The sequence below is a fragment of the Sprattus sprattus genome, assembly GCF_963457725.1.
Source record: "Sprattus sprattus genome assembly, chromosome: 17".
NCBI classification, from domain to species: Eukaryota; Metazoa; Chordata; class Actinopteri; order Clupeiformes; family Clupeidae; genus Sprattus; species Sprattus sprattus.
Window position 1 is genome coordinate 1,869,741 of NC_137915.1, and position 25,000 is coordinate 1,894,740.

Genomic DNA, 25,000 nt, shown 5'->3' on the forward strand with positions numbered 1-25,000 from the left:
ATACTTTATTAATCCCGAGGGAAATGTATGAAAACATGTTGTAGCGCTATAAAAGGAATGAAAGACCACCAACACCTTCACAGTAGGCTACGTATCACTCAATCCGTTTTAAAATCAAATAAAAGTGTTGCTGCGATTGTTAAATGTCTTGTGTCCAGATGTGAGTTCAACCTCATGTGTGTGTATCAGGGCCCAAAGCAGGGCGTTCTGTACATCAACGTGTGCAGCTGGAAGAGGATACCCGCCCCCAGCTCCCCGGATCAGCCTGTGCCGGTGGGTGGAGGGAGACTGGAGACTCACACGGAGGGGAAAGGTAACGGCAAGCATGTCTCTCAGGTCCTACGGCACATATTGAGTCAACAGGTTCATTACAGAGAATGTTCAAGTTTAAGATAATAATAATGATGATAATAATAATTCTTAAGATGTGATCTTGACTGTCATCAACTGACTGTCACAATCCGGCCCGAGGGGACCAGGTGGCCTCATGTACCGATTAGCAAAGAGTAAAGAATGCAAACTGTGTGTATTTTCACCTCCTATCAATCATCTGTCCCCTGCGGCTCTCCGTAGAGCAGTACAGTGTGCTGGATGTGGCGTTTAGCCCCGAGGTGCTGGAGCGAGCACGCCCTGATCGCCAGGAGAGGGAACAGCTCCACCTGCTGGCCATTAGCTTCGCCCAGCAGCAGCACGGCCTGCGCCTCTCCCAGCGCTTCAGCGTCCTCGGCGCCAACCTCAAGGGCAGCGCACAGGACATGAAGGACCGCCTGCTGTTGCCACGGAAACCAGAACCACCGGCACCGCCCATCTCAGGTGAGACTGAGACTCCCTGACGGAAGGCTGATGTGTACTGGAGTCAGTTTTGACGCTCCTGTGTGTGTGTGTGTGTGTGTGTGTGTGGTTGTGTGTGTGTGTGTGTGTGTGTGTGTGCTGACTGCCCACTCAGAGGATGGGGGGATGTCTGTAAATATATTTAGCATTTCCCAAACGGAAGCAAAAAAAAAAAGAAGAGTACCACATAACTGTCAGTCAGAAGAAGGATGAAGACTAGCCTCCCCTTCAAGAACACTCATTCATATTCATGATCTATTAGCCCCTCCCCTTCAAGAACACTAATTCACATGCATGATCTATTAGCCCCTCCCTTTCAATAACACTAATTCATATTCATGATATATTAGCCCCTCCCCTTCAAGAACACTCATTCATATGTATGATCTATTAACCCCTCCCCTTCAATAACACTAATTCATATTCATGATATATTAGCCACTCCCCTTCAAGAACACTAGTTCATATGTATGATCTATTAGCCCCTCCCCTTCAAGAACACTCGTTCATATTCATGATCTATTAGCCCCTCCCCTTCAATAACACTAATTCATATTCATGATCTATTAGCCCCTCCCCTTCAAGAACACTAGTTCATATTCATCATCTATTAGCCCCTCCCCTTCAAGAACACTAGTTCATATGTATGATCTATTAGCCCCTCCCCTTCAAGAACACTAGTTCATATTCATGATCTATTATCCCCTCCCCTTCAAGAACACTAGTTCATATGTATGATCTATTAGCTTACTCCTCTCTCTCTCTCTCCCCCCCCAGCCCCCACCCTCCTGCAACAGATCTCCTCTCTCCGTGACGATGTTGAGGGGGGGGGCGACCCCGCTGGGGGGCTGACTCTTCAGCTGGGGGGGGGCGAGCAGCAGCAGCCGTCCAGGCCGGGGCTCATCCAGGTGATCTCCAGCTCCGAGAGCCCCCTCCCCCTCCCCCGGCGCCCACCCCACCAGCTCACCCTGCAAGCGGGCACGGGCGACCATGGCACCCGCAGGCTGGAGCTCAGCGTGGAACTCCCGGGCGTACACTCCGTGGCCGAGTGCCAGCTCAGCATCACACAGGTGCCGCCCCCTTCGTTATCATCAGATTCGTACTGTGCCAAACACATGACATTTTCAGTTTCTAGTCACTTCAATGTAGTCGCTCAGTCAAGTCAGCTTTTTAGCAAGCATAGACACCTTGAGTTTGTGAAGTTGTGCTGTATAATGTGTGTGTGATGCGGTGTCCACTCTCTAATATAGACACCTATAATGTGTGTGTGATGCATGTGTGTGTGTGTAGTAGGGCCATTCTCTAATATAGACACCTATAATGTGTGTGTGATGCATGTGTGTGTGTAGTAGGGCCATTCTCTAATATAGACACCTATAATGTGTGTGTGATGCATGTGTGTGTGTAGTAGGGCCATTCTCTAATATAGACACCTAGAATGTGTGTGTGATGCATGTGTGTGTGATGCGGTGTCCATTCTCTAATATAGACACGTATATTGTGTGTGTGATGCGCTGTCCTTATGAAGTATGGTGGCTTTAGACCTCAAAGAGTCTGAGCTCTAGGCAAATGATGACTCGAGGACTGAGCTCATAATGGATTCTTGTGTTAAAAGTTCAGTAAATACCCCTTTAACCCGCTGTGTGTGTGTGTGTGTGTGTGTGTGTGTGTGTGTGTGTGTGTTCAGGATGATGTTCTACTTGAAGTAGAGGACATGTACCATCTCCAAATGGACTTTCCTGAGACCGTGAACGAGGAGACTGCCACCGCCATCTTCAACAAGCGGACACACACCTTGACTATCACAGTGTCTATAATCTAACACACACACACATACCGACTCTCACAGTGTCAGTGAGCTCTCTCTCTCTCACTCACTCACTCACTCACTCACTCACTCACTCACTCACTCACTCACTCACTCACTCACTCACTCACTCACTCACTCACTCACTCACTCACTCACTCACTCACTCACTCACTCACTCAGTCACACACACACACACTCACCAACTCTCACAGTGTCAGCGTTATCTCTCTTTCTCTAAAGTAAATTCTATGTCTTGGCATACCTCAGCTTTCTCTAAACTGATCCCACAGCTGGTGTGACCCACTGTTAAAGTCACCTCTCTGATGTCACAGTGTGTGTGACCCACTGTTAAAGTCACCTCTCTGAGTTTCGTGAATAAATGACCCTCTCCAGATGTGGTGGGGTGATGATGCTGTGTGTGTGTGTGTTAACACTGCGCTCGTACAGCTTTGCTTTGACAGTATTCGAGTGGGTACCCCTGGTGCCCCCTAACAGAAAGCCAACAGGAAACTGAGGAGTTTGAAACACACGGTTAGTTGGTCATGATAATAGTTCATTTAATTTATATGGTGAAGTTGTCCACACTAAGAGACACAGGGTTGGCTGCTCATGAATGTGGTGAAGTTGTCCACACTAAGAGACACAGGGTTGGCTGCTCATGAATGTGGTGAAGTTGTCCACACTAAGAGACACAGGGTTGGCTGCTCATGAATGTGGTGAAGTTGCCCACACTTAAGCGAAATTTATGCTACTCCGATTCACGGAGTAGGAAACAGGGAACGCCTCTCCGATTTTTTTCAGGTGAAGCTCACTGAGGAAGCCTTCGGTTTGAACCTGAACAGATGAAGCCAGTTGCATTGATGGCATGATTGACATATTAGGCTTTTGTTCCCCACTATGTTATGTGAGGACAGGTTCCTGGTGGGGCAGTGGTACGTTTGCAGTTTGTGATGTTGATGGTAAGAGGTTCAATTCCCACTGTGGTGAAGTGGATCATACATCTGACCCGTCCAATCAGAGGACTGTGGGCAAGCACACCAGTGTATGTGCACTCCAGTGTATGTGTAACACTTTTGTGGGATTCTGACTATGAAGCTGATGTCAGGACATAAGCGTCATTTGGGGCAGACAGGAGATAGACACAGACAGGAGATAGACACAGACAGGACAGGAGATAGACACAGACTGGACAGGAGATAGACACAGACAGGACAGGAGATAGACACAGACAGGAGATAGACACAGACAGGACAGGAGATAGACACAGACTGGACAGGAGATAGACACAGACAGGACAGGAGATAGACACAGACAGGAGATAGAAACAGACAGGAGATAGACACAGACAAGAGATAGACACAGACAGGACAGGAGATAGACACAGACAGGAGAGAAACACGCAGACAGGAGGTACATATGTGTCCAGCGTGCAGCTTTGGAGTGGAGCGCTGGTGGTGCAGTGGTAGTGTCCACGCTCCACACCACCAAGGTCACCGGTTCAAACCTCAACACAGGAGAGAAGGTGGAGAGGACCTGGTGGACTCAGAGGCCCTGAAGCAGGTGGGATGTCTGGATGGATTGCAAAGAGAAAGACATGGGGGGGCTTACTTGGCCCCCCCAAAACAATATAGTAGAAAAACAGGGGGTTATAGACTTTTTTTTTTTCAGTGACTAGTATGTATATGTATTTATACAGTAGGTAGTAGTGTGGGTTCAAGTCAAGTCAAGTTGGCCCACTGAAAAAAAAAAGTCTATAACCCCCAGCTATCCTACTGGATTGTTTCGGGGGGGCAAGTAAGCCCCCCCATGTCTTTCTCTTTGCAATCCATCCTGACATCCCACCTGCTTCAGGGCCTCGGAGTCCACCAGGTCCTCTCCACCTTCTCTCTTGTGTTGAGGTTTGAACCAGTGACCTTGGTGGTGTGGAGCGTGGACACTACCACTGCACCACCAGCGCTCCACTCCAAAGCTGCACGCTGGACACATATGTACCTCCTGTCTGTGTATATCTCCTGTCCTGTCTGGTGTCTATCTCCTGTCTGTGTCTATCTCCTGTCCTGTCCTGTCTGTGTCTATCTCCTGTCCTGTCTGTGTCTATCTCCTGTCCTGTCTGTGTCTATCTCCTGTCTGTGTCTATCTCCTGTCTGCCCCAAATGACGCTTATGTCCGGACATCAGCTTCATAGTCAGAATCCCACAAAAGTGTTACACATACACTGGTGTGCTTGCCCACAGTCCTCTGATTGGACGGGTCAGATGTATGATCCACTTCACCACAGTGGGATTAGAACCTCTTACCATCAACATCACAAACTGCAAACGTACCACTGCCCCACCAGGAACCTGTCCTCACATAACATAGTGGGGAACAAAAGCCTAATATGTCAATCATGCCATGCACGCACGCACGCACGCACGCACGCACGCACGCACGCACGCACGCACGCACGCACGCACGCACGCACGCACGCACGCACGCTTACGTTTGAACCGCTCTCTCCGAACCCTCTCTGAGCACCTGGGAGAGGCTGTCGTGCACCTACTCATTTTCTAACTTCCCGTACGAGAGCCTCTCAGAGGTGCTCGGAGAGGATTCGGAAAGAGGGCTCGGAGTGCCATACATTTAGCTTCAGACACACAGGGTTAGTCATGAATATGGTGAAGTTGCCCACACTAAGAGACACAGGGTTGGGGTTTAATGAATATGGTGAAGTTGCCCACACTAAGAGACACAGGGTTGGAGTTTAATGAATATGGTGAAGTTGCCCACACTAAGAGACACAGGGTTAGTCATGAATATGGTGAAGTTGCCCACACTAAGAGACACAGGGTTAGTCATGAATATGGTGAAGTTGCCCACACTAAGAGACACAGGGTTGGGGTTTTATGAATATGGTGAAGTTGCCCACACTAAGAGACACAGGGTTAGTCATGAATATGGTGAAGTTGCCCACACTAAGAGACACAGGGTTAGTCATGAATATGGTGAAGTTGCCCACACTAAGAGACACAGGGTTAGTCATGAATATGGTGAAGTTGCCCACACTAAGAGACACAGGGTTAGTCATGAATATGGTGAAGTTGCCCCCACTAAGAGACACAGGGTTAGTCATGAATATGGTGAAGTTGCCCACACTAAGAGACACAGGGTTAGTCATGAATGTGGTGAAGTTGCCCACACTAAGAGACACAGGGTTGGAGTTTAATGAATATGGTGAAGTTGCCCACACTAAGAGACACAGGGTCGGAGTTTAATGAATATGGTGAAGTTGCCCACACTAAGAGACACAGGGTTGGGGTTTTATGAATATGGTGAAGTTGCCCACACTAAGAGACACAGGGTTAGTCATGAATATGGTGAAGTTGCCCACACTAAGAGACACAGGGTTGGGGTTAGTCATGAATGTGGTGAAGTTGCCCACACTAAGAGACACAGGGTTAGTCATGAATATGGTGAAGTTGCCCACACTAAGAGACACAGGGTTAGTCATGAATATGGTGAAGTTGCCCACACTAAGAGACACAGGGTTAGTCATGAATATGGTGAAGTTGCCCACACTAAGAGACACAGGGTTAGTCATGAATATGGTGAAGTTGCCCACACTAAGAGACACAGGGTTAGTCATGAATATGGTGAAGTTGCCCACACTAAGAGACACAGGGTTGGGGTTAGTCATGAATGTGGTGAAGTTGCCCACACTAAGAGACACAGGGTTAGTCATGAATATGGTGAAGTTGCCCACACTAAGAGACACAGGGTTAGTCATGAATATGGTGAAGTTGCCCACACTAAGAGACACAGGGTTAGTCATGAATGTGGTGAAGTTGCCCACACTAAGAGACACAGGGTTGGGGTTTTATGAATGTGGTGAAGTTGCCCACACTAAGAGACACAGGGTTGGGGTTTTATGAATATGGTGAAGTTGCCCACACTAAGCTCCCCCTTCACCAGGAAAGGCTGCAGAAAGGTTTGAGTCGGGACAGGAAGTGAAAGTCACAGATAATTTATTTCATGTCATACTGCAGTCTTCCAATTGCCCTTTCGAGCCTCAGGGGATTAAAGCTAACACACCCGCAACAGAATGATATCAATGAAAGACTGAATGTCCCAACGACCGCTCACACCACGGCTTTTAAAACACAACAAAATGGTTTCCTCTGAAAGTTCACATTCCTCCCTTATACAACATCCCGACGTTTGGTACAAATAAATAACACAACGGTTGGCAGCATTCAAGAAGTAAGCCCCTCCCCCCCCCACACCACAGGGGCTTCAAAAGTGCAGAGACCCCTCCGTGTGTGTGTGTGTGTGTGTGTGACACGAATGTTTACATTCTGAGCGTTGGCATGGAGTGATCCTGGCGGGGGGGAGGGGGGGGGTTGGGGGGGGGACTGGGGGGTCAGGAGAGGGGTGAGTGTGAAGTTAAACTGACTAAAGCTTCAGCCTCATATGTACAATAACCTGTCTCAGGGGCCACACACACCAAAGCCTGGAAATGATCATCAGAGCAACAGAACATGTGTCCAATCAGAACCCAACTCCAACGCCACTCCCTCTTCTCTGGCTCCTCCCCCTCCCCCTACCCCTTCACACACTCTTGGCTGCGGTCGCTAGACAGACTTCACACACACACACACACACACACACACAAACAAACACACACACACACACACAACATAAGACGGTAGACGTACAGTACACCAGAGACAGAGACGGGCTGAAACACTCTACATCTCTACTTGACCTTCTCTTTCATCAGACTCACTACAGCAGACAGAGGTGGGGGTGGGGTGGCTCTGGTGTTTCGATTGTGTAGTTTTTTTGAGATAGTGTGTGTTTGTTGTTGTTGTTGTTGTTGTTGATGATGGGAGGGTGTGTTGTGGCAGGTCGGCTAGGAAGAGTGTGTCTTCCTGCGATGGTTCCAACGTCTCTGCAGAGAGAGAGAGTCTATGAGAGGGGTCGAAGGTCACGGGGTCGGTGGGTACTGGAGGTCAGGGGTCACGGGGTCGGTGGGTACTGGAGGTCAGGGGTGAGGGGTCAGGGGTCACAGCAGCATGGTGACGGGCCTCTCCAGGAACTTGCGGAACTCTGCGAGCCACTGGGCGCCCACGGCCCCGTCCACCACCCGGTGGTCACAGCTCAGCGTCACGGACATCATGCTGGCCACGTCGAACCTGCGGCACACACACACACGCACGCGCACACACACACACACACACACACACACACACACAGACACACACACACGCGCACACACACAGACACACACACACCAGAGGTTACACACACGACAGGTTAAACACACGACTTTCACCATGAAGTGTTCCGAATCACATCATCAGGGTTCCTTTCACCACTACTGATGGTTGCTATACGGAACAAGCTTTGGCTGATGTATTTCTTGGTTAAAGAGCACTGCGTGTGTGTGTGTGTGTGTGTGATGTGGGGCGGCTGGTCGTACCCTTTCTCGTTGTCTGCAGGGAGCAGCCTCTGTGAGTGTGTGTGTGTGTGTGTGTGTGTGGGGGGCGTACCCTTTCTCGTTGTCTGCAGGGAGCAGCCTCTGTGTGTGTGTGTGTGTGTGTGTGTGTGTGTGTGTGTGTGTGTGTGATGTGGGGCGGCTGATCGTACCCTTTCTCGTTGTCTGCAGGGAGCAGCCTCTTCTCCGAGCCGCCCACGGCCAGGATGCAGGACTGGGGAGGGTTGATGATGGCCGAGAAGTTTTTCACTCCGAACATGCCCAGATTAGAGATGGTGAACGTGCCTCCCTGGAACACACACACACACACACACACACACAGACACACACACACACACACACACACACACACACACACACATATTAACCCTCAGGTGTGTGTTTAAGACACGCAAAATATCAAGGTGAATGTGTCTCAAAGTCATGAGTCCTCTGCTCACTCTGTGTGTGTGTGTGTGTGTGTGTGTGTGTGTGTGTGTGTGTGTCTGTGTGTCTGTGTGTCTGTGTGTCTGTGTGTGTGTGTGTGTGTGTGTGTGTGAGTGTGTGAGTGAGTGTGTGTGTGAGTGTGTGAGTGTGAGTGTGAGTGAGTGTGAGTGTGAGTGTGAGTGTGAGTGTGTGTGTGTGTGTGTGTGTGTGTGTGTGTGTGTGTGTGTGTGTGTGTGTGTGTGTGTGTGTGTGTGTGTGTGTGTGTGAGTGAGTGAGTGTGTGTGTGTGTGTGTGTGTGTGTGTGTGTGTGTGTGTGTGTGTGTGTGTGAGTGTGTGTGTGTGAGTGTGTGTGAGTGTGAGTGTGTGAGTGTCTCACCTGGAACTCATGGGGCTGTAGTTTGCCCTCGCGCGCTCTGGCGGCCAGGGAGTTGACGTCTTTGCTGATGTTGGCGAGTCCTTTGACGTGTGCGTTGAACACGATGGGAGTGATAAGGCCGTTAGGGGTGCTAACCGCTACGCTAACATCCACCACATGGTTCCTGGGCAACCACACACAAAACAGGAAATGACATCATAATGATTATTGATTTGATTTGATTCGATTATTGATAATTATTTAATTATTGAATGATTTGATAATGATGATGATTGATACCATGATTTTAAAAATGTATGATCCCTCACGGTAATGTGTCATAAATGTAAACAACAGCAGACGCATGTAAGCGTGAAGGCGACCATCTTACTGTACACACACACACACACACACACACACACACACACACACACACACACACACACACACACACAGGGTGGCCATCTTACTGTCGGATGACCGTGTCCAGCCAGGAGGAGTTGGCCTCAGGCACCTTCAGGCAGGCCAGAGCCGAAGCCTTGATGATGAAGTCATTCACCGACAGCTTGATGTTGTCAGCCTTCACCTCCTACGAGAACAAACAGAACATCAGCAGTTAAATCCTGGAAATAAAGGACTGTATGAGTAAAAACAAACACAAAATGACCAGTTAATTCCTGTAAATAAAGGTGTGTATGAGTAAATGTTTGGTGTCGATACGTGACGCTTGTGTGTAAAGTGTAACAGATGTTTTTGTATTTTGTTTTGTTGACGCATTCTGTAAACTGTGTTAGCATGTTTTGTGTTGTGTAGATATTTCTTGATGTGTAGATGCTTAGCGCTGGGTTGTAGGTGTGTTTCTAATATAGATGTGTTGAGTTGAGGTGTGTAGATGAGTTGTACTGTGCATATACGTTGTGTTGTTGTGTAGTTGTGTTGTTGTATTGTTATGTTGTTGTGTAGTTATGTTGTTGTGTTCTTGTGTAGTTGTGTTGTTGTGTTGTTGTGTAGTTATGATGTTGTGTTGTTATGTTGTTGTGTAGTTATGTTGTTGTGTTGTTGTGTAGTTATGTTGTTGTGTAGTTATGTTGTTGTGTAGTTATGATGTTGTGTTGTTGTGTTGTTGTCTTTCCCACCTGGTTGAGCTCCTTCCTGAGCTCGATCACCTGGTCCATGTTGACGTCCACAGAGAGGTAGTAGTGAGGGATGGTCTGTTTGGACTGAAGCAGCCTCGCGGCAATCACCTAGGAGACCAGAGGACGGACACACACACACACACACACACACACACACACACACACACACACACACACACACACACACACACACACACACACACACACACACACACACACACACACACACACACACACACACACACACACACACACACACACGTAATAATGAGGGACGGTGTGTTTGGACTGCAGCAGCCTCTGGGCTATCACCTAGGAGACTAGAGGAGACAGGGGCCTTTACGGCAAGCCCAGATGGACACACAGGGCATGGTAGACCTGTTTAGGGTGTGTGTGTGTGTGTGTGTGTGTGTGTGTGTGTGTGTGTGTGTGTGTGTGTGTGTGTGTGTGTACCTTGCGGATGTTGCTGATGGGGATATCTGTGAAGGTTCCGGCGGGGGCGGCAGCAGGTGGAGGGGCCACTGCAGGAGAAGGAGCAGCTGCAGGAGCCACAGCCACGGGAGCAGGAGCAGCTGCCTACACACACACACACACACACACACACACACACACACACACACACACACACACACACACACACACACACACACACACACACACACACACACACACACACACACACACACACACACACACACACACACACACACACACACACACACACGCAGAATAAACACACAGCATGTACATACACAAACGAACACACATATGACACATGAAAACACACACACACAAAAATACAATACAAAATGGTCCAAACCCTTCACAAAACAATTAAGATAGGTGTGTGTGTGTGTGTGTGTGTGTGTGTGTGTGTGTGTGTGTGTGTGTGTGTGTGTGTGTGTGGTGATACCAGAAATACTCACGGGGGCAACCTTGGGCGGCACAAAGGTCTCGATGTCCTTCTTGGTGACTCTTCCATCAGGACCAGAGCCTATAGTGACAGGGTAGAGCCATCAGTCCCTACTACTGCACACACACACACTCCTTACTAGTCTAACACCACACACACACACACACACACACACACACACACACACACACACACACACACATACACTCTTCCATCAGGACCAGAGCCTATAGTGACAGGGTAGAGCCATCAGTCCCTACTACTGCACACACACACACACACTCCTTACTAGTCTAACACCACACACACACACACACACACACACACACACACACACACACACACACACACACACACACACACACACATACACTCTTCCATCAGGACCAGAGCCTGTAGTGACAGGGTAGAGCCATCAGTCCCTACTACTGCACACACACACACTCCTTACTAGTCCAACACCACACACACACACACACACACACACACACACACACACACACACACACTCTTCCATCAGGACCAGAGCCTGTAGTCACAGGGTAGAGCCATCAGTCCCTACTACTGCACACACACACACTCCTTACTAGTCTATAACCACACACACACACACACACACACACACACACACACACACACACACACACACATACACACACTCTTTCATCAGGACCAGAGCCTATAGTGACAGGGTAGAGCCATCAGTCCCTAGTCTAGCACCACACACACACACACACACCTCCTTGTATATGTGTATATATATGTATATATATATGTTAATGCCTTTTTAAGTTGTTTAGCCATTAACACTCTGGCAGGGGGACTGCCAATGGAAAGGTGTGTGTAGCCTTTTGCCTACAACTGGGTGCATTTACATTTCAATGTTTATTAATGTACACTGTCCCTCTTCAACAAAATAAACAAACTCAACTCAACTTACTAGTCTAACACCACACACACACACACACACACACACACACACACACACACACACACACACACACACACACACACACACACACACACACACACACACACACACACACACACACACACACACACACACACACACACACACACACACACACACACACACCTTATAGTATATTAGTAAAACATGTGTAAAAGTATCAGAGCTCACCTGCCACCTGTGCCAGGTCGATGCCTTTCTCGGCTGCCAGTTTCTTGGCCAGAGGGCTGGCGAACACCCGGCCCCCCATCTTGACGGGCGCAGCAGGGGCAGCCAGGGGGGCGGCAGGAGTGGGTGCGGGGGGGGGAGCTGCCTGGAAACACAAGAGAGCGGGTCAACCATCTCACACACACACACACACACACACACACACACACACACACACCGTCTCTCACACACATACACACACCATCTCACACACTCACTCTCACACACATACACACACACACACACACACCATCTCACACACTCACTCTCACACACATACACACACACACACACACACACACACCATCTCACACACACACACACCATCTCACACACACACACACCATCTCTCACACACACACACACCGTCTCTCACACACACACACACCATCTCATACATGCCCTACTGCTTGGGCCCATTACAGGCAATTAGTCACACACTTCACCCTTCCCCATCACACACTTCAACCTGAGATACTGAGTCAGAACTCAGAACACACACACGCACACGCACAAACACATACACACAAACACAAACACACACAGAGCTCACTGCGCGCGCACACACACACACACACACACACACACACACACACACACACACACACACAGTCACAGCAGTAAAGGGCTGCTTAGTCTGTCTCTCTCTCTCTCTCTCTCTCACACACACACACACACACTCACACAGACAGCCAAGTAGACTGGAGCAGAGGTATTGATCTGAGCGTAGGGGTTCCCTCTCTGTGGTTTGACCTTATCGACTAAGAGCCAGAGAGGCATGAGTCAGCTCACACACACACACACACACACACACACACACACACACACACACACACACACACAGTGGCTGTGAACTCTTCATGAAGTCTCCTCTCCTCAACACAACCATTACACTAGGAGGTGATAAAGATGGCGTTGGTGGTTGTGTTGAGGAGAGGAGACTTCATGAAGAGTTCACAGCCACTGTGTGTGTGTGTGTGTGTGTGTGTGTGTGTGTGTGTGTGTGTGTGTGTGTGTGTGTGTGTGTGTGTGTGTGTGTGTGTGTGTGTGTGTGTGTGTGTTAGGGATGCAACGGTTTTCGGTATTTTATCGAACCGTTCGGTTCGCCCTGTTCGGTTCGGTTGACCCAGGTGAACCGCGATATTACGGTATGGGTGACATTAAACTTTTAATTTAATATGTGGTTATAATGAATGCACGCATGTATTGGGCGATAGCCATGACTGCTTGGGACCCAGGGGACTGAGTTCTGCGCTCCACAACCATGCAACAACCAATCAGAATTGTACTGACTTTCCCAAGAGCCAATCAGCGCTCTGAATGCAGACGCTGGAGATCCATATGAGGAGAAACGAAACTTTCCCTGTTGCAGCACGATCATGGCGAGTCATCAAGAAACGGAGAGAAGAAAATTTGAAGGCATCGTCATCTTACAAATCAGCTGTATGGGAACATTTTGGGTTCAGTGTGGAGTATGATGACAAAGGGAAAAAGATCGTCAGCAAGCGAGGCACGGTGTGCAAGCATTGCTTTACTACGATCGCCTACTCCACAGGTAATACATCCAACATGTTGCCACTTGACCCGTCATCACCCGGCTGTAACTCTAAGTGGAGCAGCACGGTTTGTCGCCGAAAACACAACCATCCATTGCTGCAGCATTTCAGCAACAATATGCTTATAATTCCGAAAAACACAAGGCAATATCCAACTCAATGGGCGTCTTCATAGGGAAAGACATGCAGCCCTATTCAGTAGTTTTAGGCACGGGATTCCGTCAAATGATAAAGACCATTTATCCTCGTTTTAATATCCTCTCCCGCACGCATTTCAGCAGCAAAATAATTGCAGAACTGTATGAAGTGACTAGGAGAGAGGAGGTTTGTTCTGTTGTTCTTTAAGGGTGTATTTATAACAGTTAAGTATTTTCTAGGGTTTAAGTGTGTGAATGACAATGTTTGTTGTTTGAGTTTATTGAATAATGTCAATGTTTACATTTCACATTACTATACTTACAGTATACTGCACTTTACTATTTTTAATATTGCCTGTTTTTGACAGAAGGCCAGAATAGTGTTCCTTGTTTAAAATACATTTTGTGATTTGACTTAATATGTGCCCTTTTTACATTTAATTGCATCTTGCATTGTCTCTGCAAGTGTGAGTAGAAGCACCTTGTTGACTTAAAATAGAAAAGACAAATATAACCTAATGCGTGTTAGCGGCAGGATAATATTGATATATCGAAACCGAACCGTTACCGTGGCCCAAAAACCGTGATACAAACCGAACCGTGGCCACACTGTACCGTTGCATCCCTAGTGTGTGTGTATGTGTCTGTTTGTTTGTCTCTGTGTGTGTGTGTCTCTGTGTGTGTCTCTGTGTGTGTGTCTCTGTGTGTGTGTGTGTCTCTGTGTGTCTGTGTGTGTGTGTCTGTGTGTGTGTGTCTGTGTGTGTGTGTCTGTGTGTGTGTGTCTCTGTGTGTGTGTCTCTGTGTGTGTGTCTCTGTGTGTGTGTCTCTGTGTGTGTGTCTCTGTGTGTGTGTCTCTGTGTGTGTGTGTCTGTGTGTGTGTCTGTGTGTGTGTCTCTGTGTGTCTCTGTGGGGGCAGGTGGTGGGGGTGACGCTGCTGTGACGCTGGTGTGACGCTGGTGTGTGTGTGTGTGTGTGTGTGTACCGCTGTGGGGGCAGGTGGTGGGGGTGACGCTGCTGTGACGCTGCCTGTCTCCACGTAGTCGGCGAAGGCCTTGATGTCGGCCTCGTTCTCCACGATGATGCAGAGGGGCGTGCCCAGCGGGACGTCACGGGTGCCCTCAGGGACCATCACCTTCGCCAGCCAGCCCTCCTCCTGCACCTCAAAGCCTGCAAGCGCACACACACACACATGGACGCGCACACACACACACACACACACACACACACATTAGCATACGTGTGCATTTCAAAAACATGAACACACAGACAGGTATAGAGGAATGGAGGAATTGTGACTAATGTGTGCAAGAGTCTGCACAGCCTTGCATAGCTCCGTGTGTGTGTGTGTGTGTGTGTGTGTGTGTTATAGTGTCTGTTATAGTGTGTGTGTGTGTGTGCGTTCTGTGTGTTCTGTGTGTTCTGTGTGTATGTGTGTGTGTGTGTGTGTGTGTGTGTGTAATAGTGTGTGTTATAGTGTGTGTGTGTGTGTGTGTGTGTGTGTATGTGTGTGTGTGTGTGTAGTACCGATGGTGGCCTTGTCGGTCTCGATCTCGGCCAGTAGGTCTCCCTCGCCCAGCTTCTCTCCCACCTTCTTCTCCCAGCGCTGCACCGTCCCCATGGTCATGGTGGGAGACAGCGCGGGTAGGCACACCTACAGGTCACAGAGTTCAAGGGTCAAAGAGAGGTCAACACACTCAACCCAACAATCAGCGCGGGCAGGCACACCTACACAGGTCACAGAGTTCAAGGGTCAAAGAGAGGTCAACACACTCAACCCAACACTCAGCGCGGGCAGGCACACCTACACAGGTCACAGAGTTCAAGGGTCAAAGAGAGGTCAACACACTCAACCCAACACTCAGCGCGGGCAGGCACACCTACACAGGTCACAGAGTTCAAGGGTCATAGAGAGAAACTCTAATAATACTAATGAATGCCCCACCGTTGAAGCATAGTAGGGGAGAGTGCGGGCAGGCAGACCTGGCAGGTCACACACAGGTCACACACAGGTCACACACAGGTCAACACAGGTCACAGGTCAACACAGGTCACACACAGGTCACACACAAGTTTTACTGTCAAAGGAAAGATTTCACAAGAGCTCACACCAGGATACAGACAATGTTCTGCCTGTAGGAATGTCCATACACCACCAACCTGACCCTTATGTCTGTGCACGTCTAAGGTGTGTGTGTGTGGGCGGGGTACGAGCTGCCTGGCACTGCTCGGTGCGGCTACGCACCTTCATGTGTGTGTGTGTGTGTGTGTGTGTGTGTGTGTGTGTGTGTGTGTGTGTGTGTGTGTGTGTGTGTGTGTGTGTGTGTGTGTGTGTGTGTGTGTGTGTGTGTGTACGCACCTTCATGTGTGGGGGGTACGAGCTGCCTGGCACTGCGGAGGGGGCAGCAGCGGGGGCAGGGGCGGAGGGGGGGGCAGCAGCAGGGGGGGCGGCGGGGGCTTCTGCGGCGGCCATCTCCAGCGTGTAGTCCTTGAACGCAGCAACCTGGTCTAGGCTGAGGGACACACACACCATGAGAAGAGAACTGAAGATTCCAAACACAGTAACACACACACTGCCTACCAGCACCTAACGCAAACACACAACAACACAAACACACAATAACACAAACACACAGTAACACAAACACACAGTAACACACACAAAAACACACACACTGCCAACCAGCACCTAACGCAAACACACAATAACACAAACACACAGTAACACAAACACACAGTAACACAAACACACAGTAACACACACAAAAACACACACACTGCCAACCAGCACCTAACGCAAACACACAATAACACAAACACACAGTAACACAAACACACAATAACACAAACACACAGTAACACACACAAAAACACACACACTGCCTACCAGCACCTCACACAAACACACAATAACACACAAACTGCCTTCCAGCACCTAACGCAAACACACAATAACACAAACACACAGTAACACACACAATAACACACACTGTCTCCCAGCACCTAACGCAAACACACAATAACACACACGCTGCCTCACACAAGCACACAATATGAAAGGTACATGGTGATAAGTGTCATACAGGTGACTGCATACCTGTCCACCGTGATGCAGATGAGGGATCCGATGGGCACATCTCTGGTCCCCTCTGGGACGAGGATCTTAGCCAGGTAACAGTCCTCCATCACCTCAAAGCCCACGGTGGCCTTGTCCGTCTCCACCTGAGGACGAGGAAGAGGAGGATGAGGAGGAGGAGGAGAAGGAGGAGGAAGGCAACAGAGGGCGAGCGGTCAGTGAGGAGCATTCAGCTCATTACAGAGCAGTTTAATGGGAGTGTATGAACACACACACACACACACACACACACACACACACACACATGGGAGTGTATCAACACAGATACACACACACACACAGGCAGACAGACAGACAGACAGACAGACAGACAGACAGACAGACAGACAGACAGACAGACACACACACACACACACACACACACACCCACACACACAGACACACACGTACGTCACCACACCTCAGCGATCAGTTCTCCCTCGTTGATCTTATCTCCCTCCTTCTTTTCCCAGCGTGCAATGGTGCCCACCTGCATTGTGGGAGACAGGGCAGGAAGCTCCACCTACAGGAAGTGACATCAGCAGCACATCACAGTCAATAAACAGCACATCACAGTCAATAAGCAGCACATAACTGAGACATAGGAGGTCCTTTGTCCCAGCTGCCATTAAACTATAACTATGCACTTTAAACCCTACATCCTTCATCCTACACTGTACATAGCTGAATTGTACTGTTTGTTTGTATTGTATCATATTTTCTGTATATATTGTTTGTAATTATTGTAAATATGAGAGAGCTGCAAGATACCAGAATGTCCCCAAGGGATTAATAAAGTATTTATCTATCTATCTATCTATAACAGTCAATAAGCAGCATAACAGTCCATAAGAAGCACATAACAGTATATAAGCAGCACGTAACAGTATATAAGCAGCACGTAAGTCAATATCTTTTTAATAGTTGTATGTCTGTTATTTCATATGGAACTTGGCATCTGATATAAAGATTTATAATAAGAAGCCGCAACTTAATACCTATATGAAGTAACACCACCGGCACATAACAGTCAAGCAGCCGCCACTAACTATGTCAGTATTGCTCGTTATGGCACCATGAACGTGCCAGAAAGCCATGGTTACGGTATTATTAATGTCATCACAGGCTAATATTTGATCCAATGCAACTGGAGGTAGTGGTGTAATAGCCACTGTTTCATCACTACTGCATATAAACTGGCACACTCAGCGCTTGTGTCATCAGGAGTTCCCCAGGCATCAGCTCTGGCGAATGGCATTGACTGAAGGATGCCAATCAGTGTCATGCCATGTGGGCAAAGGTGACAGATGCAGACTGGCCATCGGGTTCTCAGGTTAAACACACACACACACACACACACACACACACACACACACACACACACACACACACACACACACACACACACACACACACACACACAAACACAGTGTCCTTGACCAGTGATCTGTAAGATTCCTAACAACAGTAGACTGACAGTCAGACATGTAACGAAGAAGTCAATCCATTGCCACGAGTGGATTCAAACATTCATATGCCAGTAACTAGGTGGCTTACTTCATCTATTATGGGATGAGTAGCTTGTCCCATATGCGAGGAGGTGCAACCAAGGGCGACGCAGAATATATCTAACCATGACATACATTGAGGAACTGTTCAGTCAGGACATCGCTTGGCTTGATTAAATGAATGTCATTCCCATACACTAATAAATGTAAACAGCATGTATGTGGAGAAATTCTTGCCTTTTGATGGGGGGGAAGTGCATAGAAGCGTTGAGTCCCATGATAGCTGCTAACAATCTGGTTGCCATGCAAGACGCGACCTCTGTTAAACTGGATCTGTAGACCGGCAGGTCGACTCAGCGGCCGAATGCGACACGGCCCTCTGCTGTGGTGGTATCTCTTGAGATGACATGGGCCTGGTTCCGATCGTAAACCCAGAGAGGTACAGGAACGGGTGAGACTGACGGACTGTCTCATACGTACAACTAAGCGCAGCATTTTGGCTAATTTGGCTAGCTAGCAAGCTAATACCCTTCCACAAAACGTCTTTTTACTCCTCTCGAACAAGTCTTTCTAGCTTTAGAGGCTGTGTTAGAAGGACAGCAATTAATGTCAACTTTTAAAGCGGCCAATTTAGGTAAAATTCTTTGATTCCTCCCCAAAGCTTGCCCCTTCTCTTTACTTTCCAATGACCTCCCCGTCCCACGCTGTCACACTTTACGATCCTGTGCAGAAGTAATAAACTCCGCCCACTGTCGTGAAGATTCTCGGGCGCCTAAAAATGTCGTAGCACTGTTGTTGTTTTTGTTTCTTGTAGCTAGGCTTGGCAGTGACGGCTCCAACGTGTGGACGTTTTAGATTTGTATTATGCAGCTACTTGTCGGAATTGCACGTATGACACCGACTTCAATTAACGGTTAATACATAACAACTAAATGTGAAGGTATTTTTGAAAGAATAATATTTCACAGATTCTGCGACGCTCTCCTCAGGCTGAGAGGGAGGCAATCTGCCCTGAGGAACAGATGAGCAGAGCCTCCAGCACTTTTCGCTGGTAACAGTAACTGGCTTATCAGACAAGAGTGTGTATTTCTGTATGAGAAAAGCAAATACATTAATAAACAAACAAATATACATACAGAATATATATATACAGTATAATATATTTTTATTAATGGTCTATATCAGAATCAGGTTGTATTGGCCAAGTACGTTTGTATATCTATATATATACAAGCAACTGGGGAAAAAAATAAACAAAGATGGCAGTTGTGTGTGTGTTTATTACTGGTATGTATATATACCAACTCTGTTGATCTGCCATCTTTGTTTATTTTTTTCCCAGTTGCTTGAAATACGTATTTATGGGTAACAGACAGCCTTGATAACTGCTCTGGGGGCATCAGGAAGTCATCTCAGGAGACAGGAAAGAGAATTTGACCAGTTTCGTACAGCCTCCTAAGACAGCGTTCTTCCTAGTTTAAATGGACCCTGTGTTGTCTGTGCCTGGGAGATATGCAGTGACGGCTCTTAGATTTCCGAAATACTTTTAGTGGAATCTAAAACAAGTTTAAAGCCAGTTGTCATTATTTGGTTGCAGCCATGTAAATCTGTGGAGTGTCACCCTTGAATCAGTGGCCATTCTTTAAATAAACTGTTAAAATAAACTCAGGAAACCTTCACAGGCAGCATTCAAATAAACATCAATGACACATGCAAGAAGTAACACAAAACCACAGTACAATGCCAATTCTATATCCGTATTTTTTATTCTCAGACAGTAACAAATGTTACAAACATTGGCTCCATCTTTCCCTATTATAAACCAGGCATTTCAGAAATCCTAGAAATGAGAGTTCCAATAAATAGTGTACATTTGTGACAGAACACCTCTTTACTCTTCACTTGTCATCAGCCTTCCTTCCGTGTGTTTGCTCTCCTGAGCCTTTGGCCACGCTGGTGCTCCAGCTGTTTTCAGGCAGACAGAGTCAAATACTCCATCAGTCCATCTCTACACAGAGTCAAAGAGTCCATCTCCACACAGACTCCATCAGTCCATCAGTCCATCTCCACACAGTCAGAGTCCATCAGTCCATCTCCATACAGACCAATACTCCATCAGTCCATCTCAACACAGAGTGAAAGACTCCATCTCCACACACACAAAGACTCTGTCTCCACAGAGGCAAAGAGGGCGGTTTGGCTGTCTTTGGACACGCCTATGCTTCAGACATGTGAGATGGATGGATGGGAATGAGGAGCTGAGTGGACAATCATTTATCAAACTGGGACATTCACAATGTTAAAGCAGACAATTATGTCAACACAGGCAAAGAGTTTGAGTATTTACAGGTCAACGCAAACAACAATTAAACACTTTCTCTTTCTCTTTCTCTCTCTAGCTCTCTCTCTCTCTCTCTCAGGCACACTCAATCATGTACAGAGATACACTTTGTGAGTAAATTGGAGTAACATTTTGTAAACTCTGGCCCTTTATCATCTCTCTCTCTCTCTCTCTCTCTCTCTCTCTCTCTCTCTCTCTCTCTCTCTCTCTCTCTCTACTACATATACACACACTCCTCGGTAAGGGACTGACATGTTCAGGTGCTGAGGGGAGTGCACAGTGTGGATTCACAAAGAGGTATTTACACACATCAACAATGTACATTTCAAATATTCCACACATCACTGTTCTTCTGTCGCTTTTTGTCCATTTTGAGTGAATTGGTCCCGTGAGTCCATGGGAATCCTCTGATGACAAGGGGAATGTAACACACACACACACACACACACACACACACACACGCACTCCTGGCTCAGGTCGGTCCTTCAGTGAGTCCATGGGAATCCTCTGATGACGAGGGGAATGTAACACACACACACACACACACACATGCACTCCTGACTGCGGCCCTTCCTTCAGTTCAATCTGCTGTCAGTGTGATCCTCCTCAATCCAAGCTACAATCTTCCCCTCCCACCCTGGGACGATGGCGTCGTCCTGGAACACCTACACACCAGGACACACACACACACACACGCACACACACACCAGGACACCCAGGGGCACGTGTTAGACAGGCCGGGAGGAGTGTGTCTCGTGTGGTTTTTAAGAGGGTGTGTGTGAGGATGCTACTGAGTGCCTACCTCCTCTTTGACGGTGCCAAACTCTGGGTCTAAAGCTTTGAAGTGGTACCTGAAGGAGCCGTGTCTGTCCACGGCAGCCTTGAAGTCTCGCAGAGTCACGTCCCCCAACCTGTTCAAATCACAGATGCAGAGAGTACATGACTGCAACTGCCCAACACCAGAGATACACACACACACACACACACACACACACACACATAAACACACTCACACACACACACACACACTCACATGACTGCAACTACCCAACACCAGAGATACACACACACACACACAGAATAATACACACAAACATACACACAAACACACACACAGAATAATACACACACACACAGTAATACACACACATATACACACAGACACACACAGACACACTCTCACATGACTGCAACTGCCCAACACAAGAGATACACATACACACACGCAGAATAATACACACACACACACACACACACACACACACACACATAAACACACTCACACACACACACACACACTCACATGACTGCAACTACCCAACACCAGAGATACACACACACACACACACACAGAATAATACACACAAACATACACACAAACACACACACAGAATAATACACACACACACACACACAGTAATACACACACTCATACACACAGACACACAGACACACACAGACACACTCTCACATGACTGCAACTGCCCAACACAAGAGATACACATACACACACGCAGAATAATACACACACACACACACACACACACACACACACACGCACACACACTCACATGACTGCAACTACCCAACACAAGAGAAACACAAGAAAGGAACAGCACACACACACAGACAGACATGTGCACACACACACACACACACACAGACATGTGCACACACACACACACACACAGACATGTGCACACACACACACACACACACACACACACACACACGCACACACAAACATGTGCACACACACACACACACGCACACACAGACATGTGCACACACACACACACGCACACACAGACATGTGCACAAACACACAGACACACACACACGTGCACGCAGACGTAGCTTTACCTCTTAGGGATGTTAATGAGGAAGGGCGTTAGGGAGCGGTCAGTGAAGTAGAGGACCTTGGTGGACACAGACACACTCAGCACTGGACTACTGTGGGAGTGGGCCACCTCTGGCACACACACAGGAGAGAGGGACAGAGACACATCTGGATTAGTGCATTAGCTATACTATGATTATGATGCTAACATGTAGCATTACAGCTATACTATAATTATGATGCTAACATTTATCATTACATCTATACTATGACTATAATGACTCTAAATACTCTAATGTTACACCTCTGGCACCCAGGAGAGAGGGACAGAGACACATCTGGATTAGTGCATTAGCTATACTTTGACTATGATGCTAACATGTAGCATTACAGCTATACTATGATTATGATGCTAACATGTAGCATTACAGCTATACTATGATTATGATGCTAACATGTATCATTGCAGCTATACTATGATTATTAATGCTGCTAACAAGTAGCATTACAGCTATACTATGATTATGATGGTAACATGTATCATTACTGCTATACTATGATTATGATGCTAACATGTAGCATTACAGCTATACTATGATTATGATGCTAACATTTATCATTACAGCTATACTATGATTATGATGCTAACATGTGTCATTACTGCTATACTTTGACTATAACTACTCTACTGAATAATGCTGTTAACATGTATCATAACTGTCCCAGTATGTGAGCTGAGGCAGAACCTGGAAACATGTTTCAAATCTCCGCAGCTGTCATCTGTCAAGCTCTCATGTTAACGTGTCAGTAACACGCACTGGGAGAATCCTGCCGTTAGAGTTGGGATCAGCTGGAGTAGGAGGGAAGTAACCATACACCTACGTGTGTGTGTGTGTGTGTGTGTGTGTGTGTGTGTGTGTAACCTACTGGAGCTGGGCGGCCATGATTCTCGGTCCGTGTGGTTGGCTCTTCTCCCCGGGGACTTGGTGAGGCCCTGAGAGAACACCACACACATGAGAACACCACACACACACACACACACCACACACACGAGAACACCAAACACACACATGAGAACACCACACACATGAGAACACCACACACACACATGAGAACACCACACACACACATGAGAACACCACACACACACACACACACACACACAAATGAGATCACCACACACATTGAGACGAGAAGCACGTCTGTATCAGTGAATGACTGGAGCACTGTGCTGAGATGACCTTGGAGCACCTCTGAGAAAGCAGCTCACTCTGCAACAGATCCTACCCAGACCCGTGCCAGACCCGTGCCAGACTAGGGCCAGACTACTAGAGCCAGACTAGGGCCAGAATACTAGAGCCAGACTAGGGCCAGACTAGGGCCAGCTTGTGTGTGTAGTCTCTCCATGAGGCTGGTGATGCCCTGCTCCAGGGTGTGTGTGTGTGTGTGTGTGTGTGTGTGTGTGTGTGTGTACCTTCCTGTCCTGTCCGGTGTCGTGTGTGTGTAGTCTCTCCATGAGGCTGGTGATGCCCTGCTCCAGGGTGTGTGTGTGTGTGTGTGTGTGTGTGTGTGTGTGTGTGTGTGTGTGTGTGTGTGTGTAGTCTCTCCATGAGGCTGGTGATGCCCTGCTCCAGGGTGTGTGTGTGTGTGTGTGTGTGTGTGTACCTTCCTGTCCTGTCCTGTGTCGTGTGTGTGTAGTCTCTCCATGAGGCTGGTGATGCCCTGCTCCAGGGTGTGTGTGTGTGTGTGTGTGTGTGTGTGTGTGTGTGTGTGTGTGTGTGTGTGTACCTTCCTGTCCTGTCCTGTGTCGTGTGTGTGTAGTCTCTCCATGAGGCTGGTGATGCCCTGCTCCAGGGTGTGTGTGTGTGTGTGTGTGTGTGTGTGTGTGTGTGTGTACCTTCCTGTCCTGTCCTGTGTCGTGTGTGTGTAGTCTCTCCATGAGGCTGGTGATGCCCTGCTCCAGGGTGTCCAGCGTGTGGTGCTGAGGGTCGTGACCCCCAAAGCTGTTCCTGAGGCTCCGCAGCGCATCACGCACCAGCTGCAGCTCATCAGCCTGCACACACACACACACACACACACACACACACACACACACACACACACACACACACACACACACACACACACACACATACAAGCAAAATACTCAAACATCAGGCAGGGATACACATTCACCAAACAAGAATCTACAACATAAACACATCCATGCACTTCTTGTCCTTTGTTGCCCTGGGTTACTGTTTGAGTACTCACTGTTCTGTTGCCCTGGGTTACTGTTTGAGTACTCACTGTTCTGTTGCCCTGGGTTACTGTTTGAGTACTCACTGTTCTGGTGCCCTGGGTTACTGTTTGAGTACTCACTGTTCTGTTGCCCTGGGTTAC

The 25,000-nt window shown here is 47.9% G+C and overlaps 3 protein-coding genes across 3 annotated transcripts in view; 1 reads left to right on the forward strand and 2 right to left on the reverse strand.

The window, feature by feature from the left end:
- pih1d2 (PIH1 domain containing 2) overlaps window positions 1–2,653 on the forward strand; it is a gene marked incomplete at both ends in the record, with an annotated part of 2,874 nt that extends 221 nt beyond the window's left edge. Inside the window, 4 exons of the mRNA XM_080855082.1 lie at window positions 190–313; window positions 574–813; window positions 1,609–1,901; window positions 2,519–2,653. Coding sequence (XP_080711208.1) covers window positions 190–313; window positions 574–813; window positions 1,609–1,901; window positions 2,519–2,653 — 792 coding nt within the window. The remainder of the gene's footprint in view (window positions 1–189; window positions 314–573; window positions 814–1,608; window positions 1,902–2,518) is intronic.
- Window positions 2,654–6,628: 3,975 nt separating this feature from the next.
- Window positions 6,629–19,155, reverse strand: LOC308378075 (dihydrolipoyllysine-residue acetyltransferase component of pyruvate dehydrogenase complex, mitochondrial-like). The gene is made up of 14 exons (XM_080854883.1): window positions 18,675–19,155; window positions 17,351–17,452; window positions 16,912–17,036; window positions 16,174–16,327; window positions 15,342–15,468; window positions 14,800–14,984; window positions 12,089–12,230; window positions 10,961–11,028; window positions 10,488–10,610; window positions 10,035–10,142; window positions 9,369–9,487; window positions 8,920–9,082; window positions 8,270–8,406; window positions 6,629–7,815 (listed from the first exon to the last, which is right to left on the reverse strand). Exons 1-14 carry the CDS (start codon window positions 18,930–18,932, stop codon window positions 7,686–7,688), a joined length of 1,941 nt encoding a protein of 646 aa, XP_080711009.1. The 5' UTR covers window positions 18,933–19,155; the 3' UTR covers window positions 6,629–7,685.
- A 1,819-nt stretch (window positions 19,156–20,974) lies between these two features.
- Window positions 20,975–25,000, reverse strand: part of dixdc1a (DIX domain containing 1a) — a 14,930-nt gene continuing 10,904 nt past the window's right edge. The window contains exons 11-15 of the mRNA XM_080855054.1: window positions 24,516–24,671; window positions 23,546–23,612; window positions 22,642–22,750; window positions 21,581–21,689; window positions 20,975–21,443 (exon numbers count right to left, since the gene is read on the reverse strand). Of these exons, the coding sequence (XP_080711180.1) occupies window positions 21,354–21,443; window positions 21,581–21,689; window positions 22,642–22,750; window positions 23,546–23,612; window positions 24,516–24,671 (531 nt within the window). The 3' untranslated portion in view covers window positions 20,975–21,353. The remainder of the gene's footprint in view (window positions 21,444–21,580; window positions 21,690–22,641; window positions 22,751–23,545; window positions 23,613–24,515; window positions 24,672–25,000) is intronic.

Excerpts from the sequence above, each read along its gene's own strand:
- LOC308378075 (XM_080854883.1), bottom strand. The coding sequence starts at position 18,932 with ATGCTGCGCTTAGTTGTACGTATGAGACAGTCCGTCAGTCTCACCCGT. Across the intron at positions 16,328-16,911 it reads ATCTGCATCACGGTGGACAG|CCTAGACCAGGTTGCTGCGT; the intron begins GTATGCAGTCAC and ends TGTGTCCCTCAG. Across the intron at positions 7,816-8,269 it reads CCTGCAGACAACGAGAAAGG|GTTCGACGTGGCCAGCATGA; the intron begins GTACGATCAGCC and ends TGTGTGCCGCAG.